Source organism: Musca vetustissima, unplaced genomic scaffold, assembly GCF_032173495.1.
Source record: "Musca vetustissima isolate MV318-11 ecotype Yass unplaced genomic scaffold, APGP_CSIRO_Mvet_v1 utg2253, whole genome shotgun sequence".
Classification (NCBI taxonomy): domain Eukaryota; kingdom Metazoa; phylum Arthropoda; class Insecta; order Diptera; family Muscidae; genus Musca; species Musca vetustissima.
The window spans coordinates 532,421-555,998 of NW_026888442.1; the positions used below are offsets into that span (position 1 = coordinate 532,421).

Sequence of the window (23,578 nt, forward strand, 5' to 3'; positions counted from 1 at the left end):
GGGTAGAGAATGTGGGTAGTTTCTTCGAGTTTAAACCAAAACAAAAAACTAAAAACAACGGAGTGAATGGAGTGTGGTTTGAAAGAATGACATCCAAAACAAAAAAACAGCCACACCAGGAGGAGTTTGAGTGTTGGTGTAAACAAAGTTTTGCGTTTTTTTTTATTCTTCATTTGTAAGACTAACTAAATTCATTGTAGTTTTTTCACAACGAAACAACAATAAAAATAATAATATTAAGTATTTGTCGCTGCCATCGTTGACTCGTTCTTGTTACAATATCGCAAGAAAATTATAACAACAAGTTTAAAAAAATTGGTATTTTATTTAAAATAAATTTTAGTCTAAAATATGTATGTTTGTATTTATGTATGCCTAAGTCTTAAGTCAGAAATTTAAGTTGTCTGCTACTATTTTTTTTTTAATTTAATCTAATTTTTGCATTTTGTTTATTTTAAAATAAAAATATATGAATATGTTTCAATGGGTATATTTTAGAACCGGGAAGATAGACGAGTTGAAGTTAGTCTTTATAGACGAGCTGAAGGGAGTCTTTATAGACGAGCTGAAGGGAGTCTTTATAGACGATCTGAAGGGAGTCTTTATAGACGAGCTAAAGGGAGTCTTTATAGACGAGCTAAAGGGAGTCTTTATAGACGAGCTGAAGGGAGTCTTTATAGACGAGCTGAAAGTAGACTTTACAGACCAACTGTAAGGAAGTCGTTGTAGACGAGCTGAAGGGAGTCTTTATAGACGAGCTGAAGGGAGTCTTTATAGACGAGCTGAAGGGAGTCTTTATAGACGAGCTGAAGGGAGTCTTTATAGACGAGCTGAAGGGAGTCTTTATAGACGAGCTGAAGGGAGTCTTTTTAGACGATCTAAAGGGAGTCTTTATATGCGAGCTAAGGGCATCTTTATAGACGAGCTGAAGGGAGTGTTTATAGACGAGCTGAAGGGAGTCTTTATAGACGAGCTGAAGGGAGTCTTTATAGACGAGCTGAAGGGAGTCTTTATAGACGAGCTGAAGGGAGTCTTTATAGACGAGCTGAAGGGAGTCTTTATAGACGAGCTGAAGGGAGTCTTTATAGACGAGCTGAAGGGAGTCTTTATAGACGAGCTGAAGGGAGTCTTTATAGACGAGCTGAAGGGAGTCTTTATCGGCGAGCTGAAGGGAGTCTTTATAGACGAGCTGAAGGGAGTCTTTATCGGCGAGCTGAAGGGAGTCTTTATAGACGAGCTGAAGGGAGTCTTTATCGGCGAGCTGAAGGGAGTCTTTATCGGCGAGCTGAAGGGAGTCTTTATAGACGAGCTGAAGGGAGTCTTTATCGGCGAGCTGAAGGGAGTCTTTATAGACGAGCTGAAGGGAGTCTTAATCGGCGAGCTGAAGGGAGTCTTTATAGACGAGCTGAAGGGAGTCTTAATCGGCGAGCTGAAGGGAGTCTTTATAGACGAGCTGAAGGGAGTCTTTATCGGCGAGCTGAAGGGAGTCTTTATAGACGAGCTGAAGGGAGTCTTTATAGACGAGCTGAAGGGAGTCTTTATAGACGAGCTGAAGGGAGTCTTTATAGACGAGCTGAAGGGAGTCTTTATAGACGAGCTGAAGGGAGTCTTTATAGACGAGCTGAAGGGAGTCTTTATAGACGAGCTGAAGGGAGTCTTTATAGACGAGCTGAAGGGAGTCTTTATAGACGAGCTGAAGGGAGTCTTTATAGACGAGCTGAAGGGAGTCTTTATAGACGAGCTGAAGGGAGTCTTTATAGACGAGCTGAAGGGAGTCTCTATAGACGAGCTGAAGGGAGTCTTTATAGACGAGCTGAAGGGAGTCTTTATAGACGAGCTGAAGGGAGTCTTTATATACGAGCTAAAGGGCATCTTTATAGACAAGTTGGAGGGAGTCTTTTGACGACAGGAAGAGAGTATTTATAGACGAGGTAAAGAATTATTTATAGGAGAGCAGAGGGTGTCTTCATAGGCGAGATCAGGTGATTTTTATAGACGAGTTAAAGGGAGTCTTTATGAACGAGATGGAGGGATTCTTTATATACGATCTAAAGATTTTATAGGCAATCTCTGAAGGGAGTCTTTCGTCTAAAAAGACTTCAGGCGAGCTGAATGAATTTTTATATTATCATAATTCAATTAACAAACTTATTTTGTGCTGCATTTGCAATTTGTAATCAAATATTTGATGCAATATTTTATTTCCCGTAACACTGGGGGGATTCCGAGAATTCAGTAATAACTGATAACACTATATTGTCGACATTTTATTGGCTGATTGCATGTAAATTAAAAAAAATCAACATCAGATAAGAATATGCAGTGATCGTGTTCAAAGAGAGAGATAGAGCAAGAAGAGAGTATACTACTGAGATTATGCAAATAAAAAGCTTAGACACCCACTACACAATTTATCTTTCTGAATAATACTTTCGCTAAAGGCATTTGGCGACACGATCACTCTCCATTCCACTAGATAAATAAAAAGCTTAAACATATGATTTAAGTTTTGAAATTTAAATAAACACTATTAAATAAAATATTTGCACATAGTAAAACAATAACACAAGCGGACAAACACAATTATCTGTTTTGTACTTTAAACCCCTACACATGGTCATATAAAATTTAAATGTGGATTTGATTGTGGCGGTGCTAAATACAGTTTGTTTTCTTTATTCCATTGACAACAAGCGTTGAGGTATTTGAAACAAATTTAATACGCATTTTGCATAATGAATATATCGTATAGGGGATTTTTACAGTTTAGTACGGTATAGATTTTGAAAAAAAAAATGGAAGGAATTGTGGATTTATGTAGACATTGGTAACAAAAGAGCATTATGAAAGGGGGAATTTTTAACGTCTATATTAAAGGAGACTAATTTTTTTAATGTTTAAAAAGGATAGCATATAATTTCGAGTTTGAATATATCAAGATTTTTACCTACTTTTGGAACATAAGTTCAAATCTTATTCTATCAGTTCTTATTAATGTTGTTTTTTATTCCAACTATCGCTTCCTAGGGTTGCCATCTATTGCTTCCTAGAAACAACATACCATTGAATTTTGTGCATAGGTTGGGTGTCTTGCTTATTTAGTTTTGCAATTTACCTCTGGGTGGCATTATCTCCGTCCTCGTGTGCTTTATTGGTTTAGTATTGCTTTGTTATCCCTATAGAAGATGGGAAATAAAAATCAACGAAAAGAGAACGGAGAACAAATACACCAGCAAAATTATTAATGTATGTAGGTTTGAAATCTATTTGTCGTAATGGGAAATCGTAAGATTCTGCTGAATTTTGAAGGAAATTCTAATAATCTATTTAATCTATTTCTCAATTCGTTTTTTTTTTCTTGTAACTCCTCCATCGCTAATTTACTAGATCTATTAGCCTTGTGTTAGTTTAGTTAGGTGTGTATGCTATCTATCGTGGCCTAGAAACAATGCCTCATTGAATTTTGGGCACTGGTTGGAGTCCTTGCTTATTTGATGTAGCCAATTTTCCTCTAGGTGACAAGGGGCTTCGAATACATTTCATATGAATGCGTGTCGAAATAAAAGCTCAAGATGGTTCATGGAGGTCTTCAGATTTTTCTTATTTATTATCAATATATATTTTTTTATTTTTATTTTTCAGGGATCTGTTTAATCGAACATGAAAGAAATCGCGACAAAAATAAACTGACATGTCTGGGTAATGGTGTAAATAAATTTGGCATTTTCCAGATAAGCAGCAAAGAATGCAGTGCTGGCAGCAAAGTAACATCCTGTGATACCCATAAATATCCATGTTGTAATGTAAAATTTGAAAGTAAGTGAATGGACGGAAAAGGGATTTCTTAAGAGATTATTTTCGAACGACTTCTTTTTGATAGACGTTCGCTACTACACAATCTATTGAAGCAAAAAGGTTTTTGAAAGACTAACGGGACAATAATCGTGGATTTTTAGAGGATACTTTTGGAGGATGAATTTTTGGGATAATACGTTTGGAAGATCCATCTTTGGCAGAAATTTTTTAGCTAGGCTGTTCAGATTGCGTGGATTTAATGAATGCTGTTGTTCTTTATAGTTGACCTGGAAATTTTTAATTCTGTTTGATGATCGTTCGGCTGAAGGTCAATGATAAACGTTTGTTTTAGTTTAACTTTGTTTTTTATTTAACGAGAAAGAAGGTTGCGGAAAATTATATGTTGGAACAACAAAAAATAAACTGAAAACGCGAATGTCAGCACATAAATCTGACATTAAATTAAGAAACACAAATTCAATACAAAAAACGGCGTTAGCAGAACACTGTAAACACAACAATCACTTACCTAACATAGACGACGTGAAAGTGTTACAAGAAGAGAGCCATTACAACAAGAGACTAAAAATAGAGATGCTCCACATCAATAGTTTACCAACAACAAAACGAATCAACAACAAAGCAGACACAGACAACACAGCTTATTGCTACAGACATCTAACGCGTAGGAGGGGAGAATTAACAAATAACAATCAGTGCAATAATAACTTTTGACCGTGGTAGTCACACTACGCTAGTTTTAAGATAATTATTTAATGTTTGTTATTTAAAAGTAAGCGATCATATCTTATGAGTTATATGTTTTTAGTATTAAAAAGCTGTGACATATATTCTAATTAGTTGTAATGTTTATTTATTGTAGATCAAACTTCCCTGAAGATGAAATTCAACGAATTTCGAAATATTGGAAAATAATAAATAAATACAAAACATTGACCTCAAGCTCGATGAACCATCTCTAATTTATTATTTTTCCAATATTTCGATTGTCATCGACAATCATCTTCAGAGATATATATATTAACGTAGAAGAAAAGCGTCTACATTACTTTAACGTCACAGTCAAACTTAAACAAAAACAAACGTTTTTCATTGACCTTCAGCCGAACGATCATCAAACAGATTTAAAGAATAATTTTTTAGAACCATCCTGATTGAAAGCGTGGATTTTTAAAGTATTTTTGAAAGACCTTCCTGATAATTAGCGCGAAATGTTGAAAGAATATTTTCCAAGGACCAGCCGGGCGATTATCGTGGATTTTCTTACATATTTTTGAAATAACTTTCTGATTTGAATTTTTTTAAAGAATATTATGACCAATATAAGGTCGATAATTGTGAATTTTATAAAAAAAAATCATTTTTAAAGGACCATCCTGACTATAAGCGTACATTTTTTAAAAAATATTTTCGAAGGACCAGCCGGTCTATAATCGTGATGTTTTAACGAATATTTTGGGGGACTATCGTGGATATAAGCTTGGATTTTTTATGTAATTGAAATTATTTTGAATTATAAAGAGAAATGTTTTGTAAAAGGTAGAGAACTAATGTAGAGCACATTTAATTCGCCTCGATCCAATATACTTTTTGAATTATTTACATTATGATAGTTGGTAGTCTTGTTGTTGTTGACATACTCAATAGAAATCACTAAACAGCAAATTTAATTGTATAAAACCGTGACAACAACAACGAGAGAAATGTGCAGAACTGAAAACACACACAAAATATTAACTAAAAACAAAACAATACACAACCAGAAAAAAATATTAAATATACTACAATATTCATATAATACAACCACGATGACAACAAAAACAACAATAAATTTAAACAATGTTTTTATTGTGCTTTTGTATTTGCTGTTGTATTTTGTTATCGTCGTTGTCATCCATCGTGTCGTCGTCGTCGTTGTCGGTGGCGTTTTGTCCGTACAATTGTGTTCCGTATAGCAGGTCTTTTAGTATTTAAAGCGTACTTATTGAAACAACAAGTGTTTTTAAATTTATTTTTGAAAATTCGGGAGAGGGGAGAGATATATTGCAACAACAAAAAATAATAATATACAAAACAAGAAGCAGAACACAAAACAGAGATCTGAAAGAAAAAGGTTTACAAATTGCATGTTTTTTTAATATTTATGCATTGAAAACATTTGAAGAAAAAAATCACAAACTCTTTGGTGAAATCTATTTAAACATCCAGTTTTTAGAATTGAACCCAACTGAAGAAAAAAATAAACACAGTTTCATACAACTAGAACGAACATCTTCTTCACCTGCTTCAATTTGTGGCAAAAACCTAGAAACACAAAAGGTTGCAATCACCATTTATGGCCGGAATAGAAAGATGATTCTTCCTTATCGGCGGTTTAAGTGTGTTTTGTTGAAGCAATTGCTGTTTTTGTTTCTATTATTTTTTTCGGTTGCTTCTTCGTCTTTGTTTTTACTCACACGTTGTTATGGCTGTTTGTATGCCAGTCAGTCTGTCATTCCGTTTGTCGGACTGTTTGTCTAACGGAACGGCGATCGATTCGACCAATAATTCAACCGGTTATATCTGGGCAATTGTTTGCTCTCTTACTCTGATGGATGGGTGAATGAATGGTGAAGAGATCTGTTGAAAATAATAGATACAGTGGAACGGGTATGAAATGAATATATAGCATAGCGTTCAAATCCAATATACATGACGAACCGCTGAATCTCGTTTTTTGGTATAGCCAAAAGCTCCTGCTTTACTCCTCCTTTATTATAGCAAAACGCTTTCTTTTTATCGCTGCCTTTAGTTTTGGGAAGAGGAAAAGGCAGCTGGGGCCAAGTCCGGTGAATGCGATGGTTTTATTTTTGGCCAAAAACTCCCTCACAAGCAACGATCGGTACTAGGTCTGTTTCTTTCGTTCATTTAGATTGTTTTGTTCAAGTAATTCCTTTTTAATTCGCGATTCTTAGTTCCTATTGATCCAATCGTTCAACTAGATCGTGGCCGAATTAACCAAAATGAACTATGAAACTAAGTGAATGCTCTAATTCCTTATGGGGAGCGAACCAAAAAACGCGATTCGTTGGTTTTCTGACGAATTGCTTTGCGCGTACCGCAATTTATTTAGTGACCATCCGACCTGTGGCAGAATGCAAGCATCAAGTGAGCAAACCTGGAACTTGATTATCTTTTTTGCCCTTGGCTCTTCTGAACGTTTCTATTGGAATGATTGGGCTTTGGTTTTGTATTTTGGAAGGACCTACTTGATTATAAGCGTTGATTTTTAAAGAATATTTTGGCAGGGCCTACCTGATTATAGGTGTGGATTTTTAATGAATATTTTGATATGACCAACCGGATCATAAGCGGAGATTTTTAAAGAATATTTTGGAAGGACTAATAGAAGTTTATACTGGGAATACTTCTGAAGGGCCAAACTATAAGAGCGGATTTTTATAAGAATATATTTGAAGGCCCAAACTACAAAGTGAATTTTTATTAGAATATATTTGAAGAGTCAAACTGTAGTGTGGATTTTTAAAGAATATTTTTCAAGTACAAATGGTAATTTAAGCGTGGATTTTTAAATAATATTTTTGTAGGAGTACCGGAAATAGTATATGATTAATATTTTTGAAAGTTTTTGGATTTTTTTAAAGAATATTTTAAACGTAAATTTTGAATATGGTTTTATAGAGCTTGGATTTTCAAGAATATTTTTAAGGACTATCGAGGCCCCAATCATGGATTTGATAAAGAATATTCTTGAGGGATTTGCAAAAGAATATTTTTAAGAACTTCAATTATCTTGAATGTGGTTTTTTATGGCCCCACGACTTTTAAGAACATTTTTGAATGGTCAAATCTCCACCCTCTAATTACAACCCTATGGATATATAGGATAAAGTTTTCTTCACGAAATATTTTTTATTTCCATTAATTCTCTCTTAACCACGTGTCTACCAACAGTTTGTTCTTCATAGCCAGGATCCACTGTTTTATGCTAATGTTTGTAAACAAACACACAGAAAATTACCCCAAAAACTAAATTATTTAAAACAAATGTTATTATCTTTGTTGTTTTGTTATCTCATAGTTAAATATTCTTACAAATAAACGTCATAGTTGAAAAAAATTCCAATTTTATTTTCTTTGCCTATTTTCGTTCAATTCCGATTGCCACTTTTTGAAAATATCTCATCCGTTGCGGAACTATTTGGGGATCTATTACTAATTTATTATTTTTTTTTAATTTTTGTATAAAGGATATAATATGAAAAGTCGAAATTTCAAATTTATTACATCAATTACAATTGTAATTGTCCTGCTGTTGCATTGTACCTGCCCCGCCTATGGCAAAAAGTATTTACGCTGTGAATTATCCCGTGAACTGGTGGAAAAATACAAAGTTAATAAAACATTTTTATCAAATTGTAAGTATATGTTAATAACTTTTTTAGAATTTTTACAAATTAAAACAACAAGTTTTCGAAAAATTATATCAAATATATAATAAATGTTGAATGCACCGAACAAGTAAAATATATAAAACTGGTCTGTCGATTCTTACATAGAGACTGAAAATATGGGCCTACATATTACATTTTCTGTGAATCTGAAAAACGAAATATCTATACCTGCACTTGAACATAGGACCTTCATCATGGTGAAGGTCCTAGTACTTGAACTATATATGAGAACCTAAATAAAGGTCCACGATGGTCCTTGGGGACTTTTCTTTCAGATTTTAATTTCTTTATTTTCAACAAAATTTTATTTTCCAAAATTAAATTATTAAAATTCTTCTTCTCTATATTCTTCCAGGGATCTGCTTAATCGAACATGAAAGTAATCGCGACACAAATAAGCTGACTCGCCTGGGTAATGGGGTCAATAAATTTGGCATTTTCCAGATAAGCAGCAAAGAATGCAGTGCTGGCAGCAAAGTAACATCCTGTGATACCCAGAAATATCCCTGTTGTAAAGTGAAATGTGAAAGTAAGTGAAGAGATGGAAAAGGCATTTATTAAGGAAAATTTTCGAGCGACTAATTTTTGAAGGACATTCGGAACTAGAAAATCTATTTAAACGAAAATAGTTTTGAAGGACTAATATGGCGATAAACGTGGATTTTTTTTTTTTTTTTTTTTTTTTTTTTTTTTTTTTGATACTTTTGGTGTATGCAATTTTTGGATAATATTTTTGAAAGACCCATTTTTGCTAGAAAATGTTTGCAAGGCTTTGAACAGTGGCGTAGATTTTTAAAGAATAATTTTATAGAACCATCCTAACTGTAAACGTGAATCGTTTAAGTATTTTTGAAAGACATTCCACACAATTAGCGCGGAATTTTTAAAGAATAGTTTCCAAGGACCAGCAAGACAATAATCCTGATTTGGATTAAAAAAAAAATATACATAATGACCGATATAAGGTTGATAATCGTGAATTTTATAAAAAAAATACCTTTTTGAAGGACCATCCTGACGTGCGTGCATTTTTTAAATAATATTTTCGAAGCATCAGCCGGTCTCTAATCGTGATTTTTTAATGATTATTTTTGTACTATCGTGTATATAAGCGTGGATTTTTTAAAGAATTTTCTTGAAGAAATATTGAAAGCTTATAAGCTTGGATTTTTAAAGAATATTTTTAAAGGACCATCCGACCTATAAGCGTGGACTTTTAAAGAATATCATTGAAGAACCATCCTTGGATTTTTTAAAGAATATCTTTGAAGAACCATCCTTGGATTTTTTAAAGAATATTTTTGAAGGACCTCTCTGACTAAAACCTTGGATTTATAAAGAATATTTTGAAGGACCCACTACACTATAAGCGTGGATTTTTTAAAGAATATTTTTGAAGGACCATCCCAATTGTAAGAGTAGATTTTTTAAAAAATATTTTGAATAACCAACGAACAACAAGCATGATTTTTTAAGAATATTTTTGAAGGAAAATCCGACTCCTAAGAGTGGATATTTTAAAGAATATTTTTGAAGAACCAACCTGACTAAAAGCACGTTCTTTTTATACAAATATTTTAAAAGGACCAACCTGACTATAATCGTGTAAAATTAAATTAAAAAAATTAAAGAAAAATTTAAAGAATATTTTTCAAGGAATAACAGAAATATAAGCGGGGATATTTAAAGAATGCTTTTGAACAACCTTCCTGTCTAAAACCTGGATTTTTTAAATAAAATTTTAAAAGGGCCTCCACGACCACCTTTGATTTCAAAAAATATTTTCAAAGGACATCCACGACAAAACTTCAGTTTTTTTAAATATTTTTTATTTTACCTCTCCGAATAAAACCTTAAATGTATAAAGAATTTTTTTAAGGAATACTAGCCTATAAGAATGGATTTTTTAAAAAAATTAGTGAAGAATCAACGCGACTGACTATAGACGTGATTTTTTAAAGAATAATTAGAAAGAACCTAGCCGAATATACATAACACATTTGTTTCTTATTTTTCTTAATTATTTATATTCAATATTGATTAATTAAATGTTTCTTTGTTTTAGATTTCCTCAACGATGACATTTCGGATGATGTGGAGTGTGCCCAAAGAATCTTTGATTTGAAAGGATTCCAAAATTGGAATGGTTGGAGTTCATTTTGCCGAAATCAACAAAATCTACCGAATTTGAGTGTGGCATGTAATATAAATACGGTTACACCATTATCACGATTATTTGCTTCCACTTATAGACATTAAATGATAAAAAAAATTAGGATATGGAAAATAAAAAACTGACTTTAAAAAACCTATTATTTCTGAAAGGGTGTTAAATATATAAGGAATTTGGAAAGATTTGAATAATTTTCTATAACACTAATTTTAGTAATGCAGAAAAAATATTTAACCCATTCTATAATAAATATATTTTTAGTCGGACTAAAAATTAAGAGGGTATCAACTAGGTTTGAAATTTACGGCAAGTTCTAAAAAATATTAATGAAAACACTTTTTCTCAGAACTACATAATTTTTTTTTATATTCAACCCTCTAAGTGCTATCTTAAACAATGCAGGGTATATATACGGTGGTACTTGGTATCAATAGTATTTACATTTTTCTTATTCGATAATAATCTACTCGTATTCGCGTAGATCAGTTATGTTTTGTGTGCCTAACTAATTACTTGTGAAGTGTCAGCCAGCCAGCCAGCCAGGCAGTCCTCAGTGATAAGTAATACATTGGCGAGAAAACAAGCAACCGAGCAGCCAACGAACCATTAAGTGCGGATAAATTTACTCAATTAATATTCTACACATTGTTGTTGTCAATATGAAATTTATTTGTATTCCTTAAACATAATTCAATTACGAGATTTCGAAAACAAAGAACACGAATCAAGCAAAAATCAATATTAGTTTAAGGATTACATAAACAAATAGTTTAGTATTATTTGTTGAATGACAATTTTGCTGTAATTACGACGAATCTGTGTAAAGTGTAAAAATAAGAAAAAACCGCAAATTGTAAAAAAACTGTTTGCCTGTTACACATTTGTCAAGTACGATCATTTTGTGTGTGTGTTTTTTTCTTTTTGTCTGCGGTGAGACTAATCAGAGCTTTAAAAAATTTGTTGTGTGAAATAATAATTATTTTTCTAATTATTCATGTAATATTATGGTTGTGTGGTAATACAAAAAGTGAATTTTTTGAAATACATTAGGATGGATCGAAAAAAATATAACCTGTAAAAGTGAATTTTTTAAAGAATGTTTTTGAAGGGCCAACTGGACTGTAAGCGTGGATTTTTTAAAGAATTTTTTGAAGAACCATCCGATCTTTAAGCGTGGATTTTTTAAAGAATTTTTTGAAGAACCATCCGATCTTTAAGCGTGGATTTTTTAAAGAATTTTTTGAAGAACCAGCCGATGTTTAAGCGTGGATTTTTAAAAAATATTTTTGAAGAACCATCCGATCTTTAAGCGTGGATTTTGTAAAGAATTTTTTGAAGAACCATCCGATCTTGAAGGGTAGATTTTTTAAAGAATTTTTTGAAGAACCATCCGATCTTTAAGCGTGGATTTTTTAAAGAATTTTTTGAAGAACCATCCGATCTTTAAGCGTGGATTTTTTAAAGAATTTTTTGAAGAACCATCCGATCTTTAAGCGTGGATTTTTTAAAGAATTTTTTGAAGAACCATCCGATCTTTAAGCGTGGATTTTTTAAAGAATTTTTTGAAGAACCATCCGATCTTTAAGCGTGGATTTTTTAAAGAATTTTTTGAAGAACCATCCGATCTTTAAGCGTGGATTTTTTAAAGAATTTTTTGAAGAACCATCCGATCTTTAAGCGTGGATTTTTTAAAAAATATTTTTGAAGAACCATCCGATCTTTAAGCGTGGATTTTTTAAAGAATTTTTTGAAGAACCATCCGATCTTTAAGCGTGGATTTTTTAAAGAATTTTTTGAAGAACCATCCGATCTTTAAGCTTGGATTTTTTAAAGAATTTTTTGAAGAACCATCCGATCTTTAAGCGTGGATTTTTTAAAGAATTTTTTGAAGAACCATCCGATCTTTAAGCGTGGATTTTTTAAAGAATTTTTTGAAGAACCATCCGATCTTTAAGCGTGGATTTTTTAAAGAATTTTTTGAAGAACCATCCGATCTTTAAGCGTGGATTTTTTAAAGAATTTTTTGAAGAACCATCCGATCTTTAAGCGTGGATTTTTTAAAGAATTTTTTGAAGAACCATCCGATCTTTAAGCGTGGATTTTTTAAAGAATTTTTGAAGAACCATCCGATCTTTAAGCGTGGATTTTTTAAAGAATTTTTTGAAGAACCATCCGATCTTTAAGCGTGGATTTTTTAAAGAATTTTTTGAAGAACCATTCGATCTTTAAGTGTAGATTATGTAATGAATATATTTGAGGAATCAACTCTATTATAAGCAAGAATTCTTTAAAGACATATTTGAAGAACCAAGGATATTTTATAATCCGAACATTTTTGGAAGAGCAACGGGACTATAGCTTGGATTTTTTTAGTATATTTTTGAGCGACTAACCGAACTATAAGCTTGTATATATTTTAACAAGAACTTTGGCATTTCATCAGCTCTTTAAAAAAATATATATCACCTTAATAGTCTATCAAATTGCAAACATAACCTTTAACATTGTCAAGTAAAGCAACCGGTAGATTCTCGGCAATTCTCAGTTCCTTATCAATAAGTAGAAAAAACCCAATGTATCACGACAAATTATTTCATGAATTCTTATCGCTTAATTGCAAATCATTCCCCCACCTCTCTCTCTCCCCCCTGCAAAGCTATAATGCAATATTTGTGTATGAATTATCAAGATCAATGACGGGTTTCGAAATTCTATTTCAATTTAATTTTAAAATTCAAAGCGAGCGTTTGTTTCAGCGCTTAATTCAATTCGTGTTTGAATTTAGTTTTGTTTATACAAATAATTCATCATCATAATTATGTATCAACGACATAATAACAACAAATTGGCGATAATATTTTTGATATTTACAACAACTATTTTGCTATGCAACACGGTCCATGGCAAGAAATATTTACGCTGTGAATTGGCGCGGGAATTGATGGACAAATATCGTGTGAATAAAACATTTTTGTCGAATTGTGAGTAAAGAAAATAAAAATCATATTTTATTACAGTGGAACCTCCTGTATGTGACAAGCTGACAAAATTGTGAAAACTTATATGTAACCATCAAAGAAAAATATGAGTATGTTTTTATTATAAATTTTTAATTAAGGATATCAGTTGCTCTCAATTAAGAGATTATTCACTCATGAGGTTCCACTGTAGCATATATGATACTTTATATAATTAATATTTAAATATCGTCAAATATTTATTTTTATATTACAGGGATCTGCCTAATTGAACACGAAAGTGATCGTGATACGACAAAAGTCACCCGTCTTGGCAATGGGGAGAGCAAATTGGGCATCTTTCAAATCAGCAGTAAAGAATGCAATTCAGTGAATAACAAAGTGACCGCCTGTGATATACAAAAATATCCCTGTTGTAAAATTAAATGTGAAAGTAAGGACCTCAATACCGAAATCATATAATAAGAAATAATTGCTATTATTATAAGAGAATTAAATTTTCAAAATAACTTTCAATAATTTCAAGATTTCCTCACCGACGACATAAGCGAAGATGTGCAATGCGCCTTAAAAATATTCGAGGCAAAGGGTTTCCAATATTGGAGTGGTTGGAGTACATATTGTCGTAATCCTCAAAATCTACCAAATTTGGGTGTGGCTTGTGGAATTTATTAGGAGTTCTTTTTTATTAATTTTATTTTTTTAATTTACATTTGTGATCGGCTTACCAATATATGCACTCAATATCACTTACCTAAAAAAAAAGAGAAATAAACATATGTTAATATTTTTTTATAATAAAGACATGTTCAAATATTTCGGAAAAATAATTATTTAAGAGAATTCGTAAAGTAAAAATTATTAATTACAAGTTTTTTCATTACATTATTCTGAATCGAAAAAAAGTATTTAAAGCATTGATTAAAATTATCCAGGATCAGAACATAAAATATGGATTTTTTAAAGATGTTTTTAAGGACCATCTGGACTGTAAACGCGGATTTTTTAAAAGATTATTTCTAATGATGCAACCGAACAATAACCTTCGATTTTGTAAAATACATTTTTGAAGGACCATCTGAACTTTAAGCGTGGATTTTTAAAAGAACTTCTTAAAAAGACCATCTGGACTTTAAGATTTTTTAAAGAATTTCTTAAAAAGAACATCTAGACTTTAAACGAGGATTTTTTAGAAAGGCCATCTGAATTTTAAGCGTGATTTTTTAAAGAATTTTTTAGAAGGGCCATCTGGACTTTAAACGAGGATTTTTCAAAGATTTTTTAGAAGGGCCATCTGGATTTTAAGCGTGAATTTTTTAAAGAATTTTTTTAGAAGGGCCATCTGGATTTTAAGCGTGAATTTTTTAAAGAATTTTTTAGAAGGACTATCTGGATTTTAAGAGGGAATTTTTTAAAGAATATTTTTTAATGACCAACCGAACATTAAGCGTGGATTTTTTAAAGAAACATTTTAAAGGACCAATCAAACATTAGGAGTGGATTTTTTAAAGAATATTTTTAAAGGATCAACCGAAAATTAGGCGTGGTTTTTTTAAAGAATATTTTTGAAGGACCAACCGAACATTAGGAGTGGATTTTTTAAAGAAACATTTTAAAGGACCAACCGAACATTAGGAGTGGATTTTTTAAATAATATTTTTGAAGGACCAACCGAACATTAGGAGTGGATTTTTTAAAGAATATTTTTGAAGGACAATCCGATCTTTAAGCGTGGATTTTTAAAGAATATTTTGGAATGACCAACCGAACTTTAAGCTTGGATTTTTTAAATAATATATTTGAAGGAAAAAACCGAACATTTGATGTGTGTTTTTTTAATAATATTTTTGACCAACCGAACTTTAAGCTTGGATTTTTTAAAGGATATATGGAAAATCACTTGACCCTTAGGATATTCTATTTATAGAATACCTTCTGTCTATAAAATGTATATTTTCTTGGCACAAAAAAGACCAAATGATAATTTTCTGATCACATGGCTCTATTTCGTTTGCTCTTACGAGTCTAATTAGAATACCTAATGTGAAGAACATTATGCCGATAAGCCGGAAAATTGATTTTTATCTCTAGAAGATCAACACGACTTCCTAACCCTTACATCTTCCCTTTCCAAAGAAATTTTGCGTAGTGTTTAGGAAATTTGATACTTACCCACTCATTTAAGACCCATCTCGGCTATTAAGAAACGTTGTTCTCCAACAAAATTCATAAATATTAGTATTCTTATTTGAAAATTTCCAACTAATGGGCCATTAATGTGGGTTAGATTGAAATCGAAACTAATAATTAAGACAAAACAAAATATTATTGATATTTCCCCTCCGCTCCGGTCCTCTCCTCTAATGATTTTATTATATATTTTTTTATAGCTGATTAATTTGTTGTCTGTGTATTTATGGCCTCTAACAATGATGCTGGTCGGTTTGGTTTGAAATGGTTTCGTTTAATTTTTGTTGTTCTCCTTGTTGTTGTTGTGGTTGTTGCTGTCAGTCAGTCATTCATATTGTATGTGGTTTTAACCATATTGGGTTTGGTTTAAATGAATGGTACGGATAAATCCGATAGAGATCAATGTGGGATGGATGGATTATTGTGTAGGAGGTGTTGTGTGTGTGAGAGAGGTTTTGCAGACGAACAATTGGAACCAAGAAGACGAATTAGAAAAAGACCGACTTCATCCCACTAATGACACAGAAAAAAATAGATATTTCGAAATATTTTTATTTAATTAACATGTTTTCTGGGCGTTGATTTAATGGGATTTTGTCGCCGTCGCTATCGATTTCCTGTAACTCACACAGGCAAAAAAAGTGGCTAAATGGAATTCCATGGCGAATCTAAACTCCGACGAGCAGATTAGATTGTAAAACTCTGTCACGCTGTATAATATGTCATTGGAAAGTTAGCTAAACTGCTGTTTAGAAATAATTTAGAGCATGCAAAGTATTTTATGCTAGAACTATTTTTAACAATTGTGGTGTATGAATGAATGAATGTATGAGCGAATGAGTGTATGAATGGCTGAGCAAAAAAGGTTATAGTAACTAGACTCCCCCCATTGGCTCTAACAAGAAAAAAATAGAAACAGTAACCTAACCTCACTTTGTACAAAGCACCTAGTAGTTGGAGAGTATCACTGGAGTGTGGGTACATGAGGTTACCACCAACATTCACTCCAAGCCTGCCAACTAAAAACAAAACATTAACATCACCACTTAACAATCGAAAGAAAAAACATCTGACACCGACCTCCGATGTTACGGTTTCATATTTCTACCTGTCGCCCTATGCCACAACACCATCACCCGTTTCGGTACTTTTTTTTATTGTCTACCACAATTCATGCGCCAACATTAGCATTGTCATTTTGGTGTTATGCATCCATGTGGCCTGGTAATGTGTATGTAGATATGTAGATGGATATCTGCTCTTCTTCGTTTTTGTTTGAAATCATCAAACCATGTTTCCACAATCCGTTGTTGTTGTTATTATTGTTCATTTGATGTCTTGCCTATCAACATAACCGTGTCTGTTTCTCTTCTCCCAATTTTCATTTATTACAAATATTATTTTATTTTTTAATTTTCACTATTGAATTGTTGTTTTTTCGAACTTCCGGTAGCTGTTTAAACACAAACATCATCATCAACGAAGTCAGCCATGCCGACCGAGTGCACCCACCATTTCCAGCTACGCTAAACAAACAAGTGAACCCAAAAGGCCACCAGAAAAAACGGGGGGAAAACAGTCGTGCTGGCCAAAAGCAGCTGAAGGTGCATCACCGTACCGTAAAAGTTGGTGTAACAGGTAAAACCTACAAAATGAACTTCCTATTGGCGGCGCATGTTACGAGGATCAAATGGAAAGTGGGGGAAATCCTTATGAGCTCTCTAAAGATAAAATAGTTATAGAGAAAGACCAGAGGCCTTCTGTAGGTCTTTTTTATTGAAGGCTAGTTTCAAGGAAGACACCCATAGTTCTTCTTAGAGGAGATTAATAGGACTTCTGAGAGAAGACCAATAGGACTTTTAGAATATATTAATAGGCCTTTTTTGTGGAGACCAAAAGGATTTCTTAGAGGAGACCAATAAATCTTCATATAGGAGACCCCAAGGTATTTTGAGAAGAAAACCAATAGGTCTGCAATAGACCCCCGCATAGAGTACCAATAAGACATTATAGGGAATTCGAATAGATCTTCTTAGAGGGAAAAATATGTCTTCTTCGTGGATGCATGTCTTCTTAGGGGAAAGTTTTCTGCGGACAGAACACTATCTTGAGTTATTTTATACTCAAAAAGCCTTCTATAGACCCTCAAAAAGTCTTTTATAAATAGAAGTCCCCCAAGAGGTTTTCTATATCTACAAGTCCTTCAAGAGACCATGAGCAAATTTTTTGGAGATTGGTGTAGCTCAAGAGTTTTTGTGCAGATTAAAAACCATCAAGAGTAAATCTATATACAGAAGACCCCCAAGATGTCACGAATAAAAATTCTTTATGGACAGAAGTCTTACATAAAAATGAAGATTCTGTAGAGATGGTCCATAAATAGAATTTTCTGTAGAAAGAAAACCCTCAAAAGGTATTTTTGCTGATTTAAGACTCTCAAGAGATCTATTACAGACCTTCAAGGTCCATCACGAACAAAAACTCCTTATACACAGAAGTGTTCAATAGACGGAAGATCCTGTAGAGGTGTTTCATAAAGAGAAAATCCTAAAGAGGTCGGGAGATTCAGGATAGATGACAATTAAAAGGTATTCCCTATATAAAATACCATTCAATAGATAGAATATTCTCAACATTTATTTACAGATACTGGGAGTTCAAGAGCACTTCCATAGATAGAATAGGACATTTTAGAGGTATCCAACAGCCAAAAGGAGTTTGAAAAATTTCGTATAGGCTCACAAGAGGTTTTTGATTTTTGGGTACTTAATACATAGAACATTCCCAAGGGTCATTTTATAGGTAGAAGAATATAATTTTATTCAAAGGCAGACCTTTAGACCCGGAATATGTGTTTATAGACATAATGTAATTTTAGGATACTATTTTTATAGAAAGTTTCTCTTGGTCTATTAAAGACCCCCAAGAAGTCCTTGGCAGATTAATTAACTCAAGAGGTCTCAGAAGACTACCATAAACTGAATACCATTAGCAGGTATTTCGTCGATGGAAGATCATTCGATAGACACTCAAAGGGTTTTCTATAGATAGAGTAGGACCTTCTAAAGTGTAAAAAGGTTATATAGAATAGAATACAGGCTTTCCATCGAGAGATCTACTACGGACAGATATTATATACACAGAAGATTATCAAGGACCCTTTTATTGAAACAAAAAGATTACATTCCGATGATATATTCTATAGACGACAGACCTTTTGATCCTCTTGAATAGGATATCTACAGCCATATAAACACAATTTTAGGATAATATTTTCATAGAGGGTCTCTCCTGGTCTGGAAATGTCAAAGAGCCTTCTGTAGGCAAAATATAGTTATTTTATAAAGAAAATTAGCAATAAGTATTTTTTAGATAAAAGAAGATAATATTCCCAAGTGGTCTTCTATTGAAAACAGAGCTTCTGGGGATATCCATAAACAGAAAAGCCGAAGAGAAATATTTATTTATATTTATAATGTCATTTTAGGGTACTCGATTCATATAGGACCTATTTTCCTCTCTATTGAGAGTTTTATACAAATTAAAGTCCTCATGTGGTCAAATTTTACATAAGTCATTCAGATGGTATTTATAGGCTGAAGGAGATCTCTAAAATGTATTTTTTTTTATATAAATTAATGAATATCAATAAATTTTGGGGTTAAAGTAGAAAAATGGCCTAAGGTCTACTATATCCCAAATAAATTTTGAAAACATTTTAGGGATATGAGATATTTGTAAAGTTTTTTTAGTATTCAAATACGTCGTCAGTTTTCACTAGCTGAAGAAGACCTTTTACTGTTTTTTAAAGATTTAATATCAACTATCAAGTTTGAAGTCTTATGTACATATACGTAAGTCCTGAAGTCTTCTATATACAGAAGAATTTTGAAGATATCTATCATTTTAGATTGCGCAAACATTGCTAATCATTTCAAATATAGAACGCGTTTCAAAGACCTCCTTTAATGCCCTCAAAAAGTTCCCCTCATATTTCCGACTGCACCTCGTTAATATTTATAATGCAATTTCGTGTAAGAAATAGTTAACAATACAATTTCTATAGGCCATACTTTCACACGCACCCGTTAAAAACAAGAAGAAGAAGTACACATTCATTGTTTATCCATTCTTGTTTATAATAATTATTATTTATTTGTTATTTTTATCAGCTAAGAATCTCATATAGAAAATCCCTCACCCTTAACCATAATATTTTGTGTGTTTGAGAATTATAGGAAATTCAGCCAACCAACACCGGAAAATGATTTTTTTTCAACAATTTTTTGTTTCTGTAATTTATGTTTAGTAATGTTGTTATGATAATACTTGGAACAATATATATATGAGTGTACATATGCACGGATGTCCATATTTGGAGATGGCGGTTACAATGCATCCGATTTAAATCCATTTACATATTCCACATGGAACGCATGGTCTGTTACAATGTGACTGACGAATACGGGATGATGTACTTCGGTCGTGTAACCGTCCATGAAGCACGTGCATTGGCATTTTAATGAGGCATTGTTTTGTTTTGTTGAAGGTGTATACGCTAAGTACTATTAGTATGTGTGTGTGTGTGGAGGTGATGTGTTGCAATGCATCATATCATTCAAATTCAAACAATTTTTATACAAATTATTTAATTATATAGATGTTCATGTTTCCCATGTTTTTGTTTTTACGAAAAAATTAAACGAAGCATAAAGTGCGTTCTAATGAATATTTGAAAAACTGTAACCCTAGCCTTGCACCACACCACTCGACGGCATTAAAATTATAACCTACAACAACAACAAAAATGATTCAGCAATTCTCAAAAACAACAAGAACAAAACAGATTTTTAATTTAAAATTCAATCTGTTTCTCATTCTAGAGAGAGACGAAACAAAAATCCAATTTCTAAATAAAACTGACGAATTGCCTCAAGGATGTATTTTTGTGCACACACATGGACTCTTTGTCTTAAAGGATGATGTGCTGTTGAGATGATTCATTTACTGTCATTAAATTGGTTTCTTCATGCAGTGGCGTAGTTGGGAAAATAAAAAAAAAATCCCTTATGAAGTAAAAATCAAAAGACTTAAGATACAAACCTCAAATACACAAAAAAAGAAAAGAAATTTGACTCTCATTTATTCTCCCAAACTCTCTGCTATATAGAGCAGTGTTGAACAGAACTGACAATAAGAATAATAAGAAAACAAGAGAACTTTCTACTGTTCATCTCTGGAATGTGCGTCTCTTATTCTTTGCCCACACTCAGATTTTCAAAAATATCTTCTGAAAATGGAAAAAGACTTAAGACACAAACTTCAAATAGACAAAATAGAAATAAAGAATTACTCTCTCCCACACTTTTTGCAATATGAAGGAAAAAGAGAAATGCTCGGATAATAAATGAGAAACGGCCATAGAGCTTAGAACGAGCTTATTGATCCATGTAAACAAGGGCACCAGTTCCCATGCTTGCCCAGCATTAGTCCAAACCCAGATTTTCAAAAAAAAATCAAATGAAAAATCCCCTTCACCTTTTCCTTAATGTAATTTGCCTATGCCCCTGGCAAGCCTGTTAAATGATTTAATTATGTGAATATCTGAATTTACGATTTCTGCCTAAAAATCCCCATACACACATTCATACAAGCACGTCTCTCTGTGCACAATAAAAAAAAATTGAAAATTGTCTTGAGATTATTATTCCACAACAAGAACAACAACAACAGCAGCAGCAAAAAATAAACGAACAAGTCACAGAAGACGAAGAATCTGCAGACACGAAAGACCTACTGACAAAGCAATAAAATAAAAATCTACATGAAATGGCACAACATCTCGAACAAAAACCACACCGAATTTCGAACTCCACGCACAAGAGCAGACAAAATTGGTTGCAGATCAAACCAAAGAGAGAAAAAACTAAAAACAAAAACAACGACTGCAAACAACAAAACTGGCTGCAATTGTCGCCTACAAACCAAGCAACCAACTCAATAACCACGACCAAACTGAACAGCTATCTGGCGCGCAGCAGCATTTTGGTCACAACAACAGCTGCTTTAAATTATCAAAATAAAACATTTCACAGTTGTCTGCAGTTGGTGGTGAACTGGACAGACGGACGAACAATCAACAATCATCATCAATGTATCTGTTTCAAGTAAAACATACCGGGCAAGACAAACACACACAGATGGACGGATGTATGGAGGTACGAAGGCATGGAACAAACAATGAATGAATGGTTAAAGGAATGAATGAAACAGTCAGCCAGGCAGCCAACCAAGCATTCAGTCAACCAACCAACCAGCCAGTCAGCCAACCATAAGGGCAAGAACAATGCATTGGACCTAAACGATGAATTGTAAAGAATTTACATTTGAGGTTTTTGTTTTTTTTTTCATTCGTCCATCCTATGCTTCTGTTGCTCTCAATTTCCAATTGAGAATGGTTATGTATTGTTGTTTTGGCTATATTGTTTTAAGACGGAAGCGGATGTTTTAAGAACAAGAACAATAAGCAGCAACAACAAATTCAATTCAATTCCAATGCCATTTAAATGAAAAAACAACCACAAACTGTGAAAAAAAGGAAACTCAGGTGATGCTTCCCAAAAGTGCGGATGACAAAAAAAAAGTACCAAAGAAAAAAAAAAAGAGAGCCATGACAGCCAATGGCTCTATTGTCCACAAAAATAAAACAGAGAGCTAAGCGGCTTTCATTTGGCAAAACAAATAATTAGAAATGTATGTTCAAATGTTTGTGTATCTAGAATTACACAAAAACAAAAGACTTAAGCAACAAACCTTATTAAGTAGAGTGAACAACAATAAAAACACAAACTAATTGAATTGATTATATCATCTCATAAAATGAGAAAAAATAAATAAACACAAATACAATATTCTCCGACAACAAATGGCCATAACAAATGTATGGTATATTTTTGAGGTATAAATGGACTTAGAATATCAACAATAAGCCGAAACTAAACCCACACATATGGCTGCAGCAGAACCCGCTTAACCATTCTCTTTTATTTTTTGAGATTTGGCAATTGTAAAAATTGATTATTTTTCTTGTTGGTTGCTGTGTTGGAAAAATTAACAACAACATTTAACACCCACATGTTTCCTTTTGTTTTTGCAATGCCCAACACACAATTACATACGCATGTTCGAAATGTAAATGCTTCGAAATGTAAATAGAATTTTTTAAAACAAATTTCGAAAAAAAACAAATGTAATTAAATTCAAAATATAAGAAACAGAAACAAATAGAAGGAAAAACAGGTTTCCATATAGAGCCGTCTTCTATTCAGGCCCTGATACCGGTCATGTATAGACAGAAAACAAATTTATCTTTACACATCTCTTCTACAGACGGAAGATTGCATATCTTTTACAGGTTTTCTATATAAAGAGAAGACCCATTTCAAGGCTTCTATAACTTCTACAGACAGCAAACTTTTAATGACAAAACAACAATCCTTAGGTATTCTATAGAGATAAGACCTGATATAAAGCTTCTTTAAAAAAAGGGCTCAGGTTTTCTATAAAGAGAAGATCTTCTTCATGTACAGACAGAAAATCTCTATAATACATGAATATTTTCTACAGGACTTTCAATAACAGAATATGCAACTCAGGTCATCTTAAGAAGTCTTCCTTTAGAAAGACACAGGGTCTTCTTATGGGAAACCAAAATGTCTCCATACTTACTTAGCTGGCTTATGAAAGAACGATTGTTTCATAAGCCGAGCTTAAAAAAGATTTTCAGGCGCGTCGGTGTTGTTGGTATCTCATCCAAGTTGAAAGACCATTTTCTTCATGTAGAAGAAGAATTTATAGAAAACCATAAGGTTTTCTTGTATAAGTTTAAACAGGGTTCTCATAGAAGACCTAATCCTATGATGATGTTGGGTATTGCAAATATAGGTAATCTACACACAAAATACAAC

General features: G+C 32.7%; 3 protein-coding genes across 3 annotated transcripts in view; all 3 read left to right on the plus strand.

Moving 5' to 3' along the window:
• The window catches only part of LOC133336309 (uncharacterized), a 424,576-nt gene that overhangs the window by 12,229 nt on the left and 388,769 nt on the right, over positions 1-23,578 (plus strand). The gene's annotated exons all lie outside the window — the stretch shown is intronic.
• Positions 87-10,529, plus strand: LOC133336287 (lysozyme c-1-like). Its single transcript, XM_061544570.1, has 5 exons — positions 87-132; positions 3,643-3,816; positions 8,067-8,234; positions 8,626-8,799; positions 10,336-10,529. The coding sequence occupies exons 1-5, from the start codon at positions 87-89 to the stop codon at positions 10,527-10,529; spliced, it is 756 nt and encodes a 251-aa protein (XP_061400554.1).
• Positions 13,262-14,096, plus strand: LOC133336288 (lysozyme-like). Its single transcript, XM_061544571.1, has 3 exons — positions 13,262-13,424; positions 13,678-13,854; positions 13,948-14,096. The coding sequence occupies exons 1-3, from the start codon at positions 13,262-13,264 to the stop codon at positions 14,094-14,096; spliced, it is 489 nt and encodes a 162-aa protein (XP_061400555.1).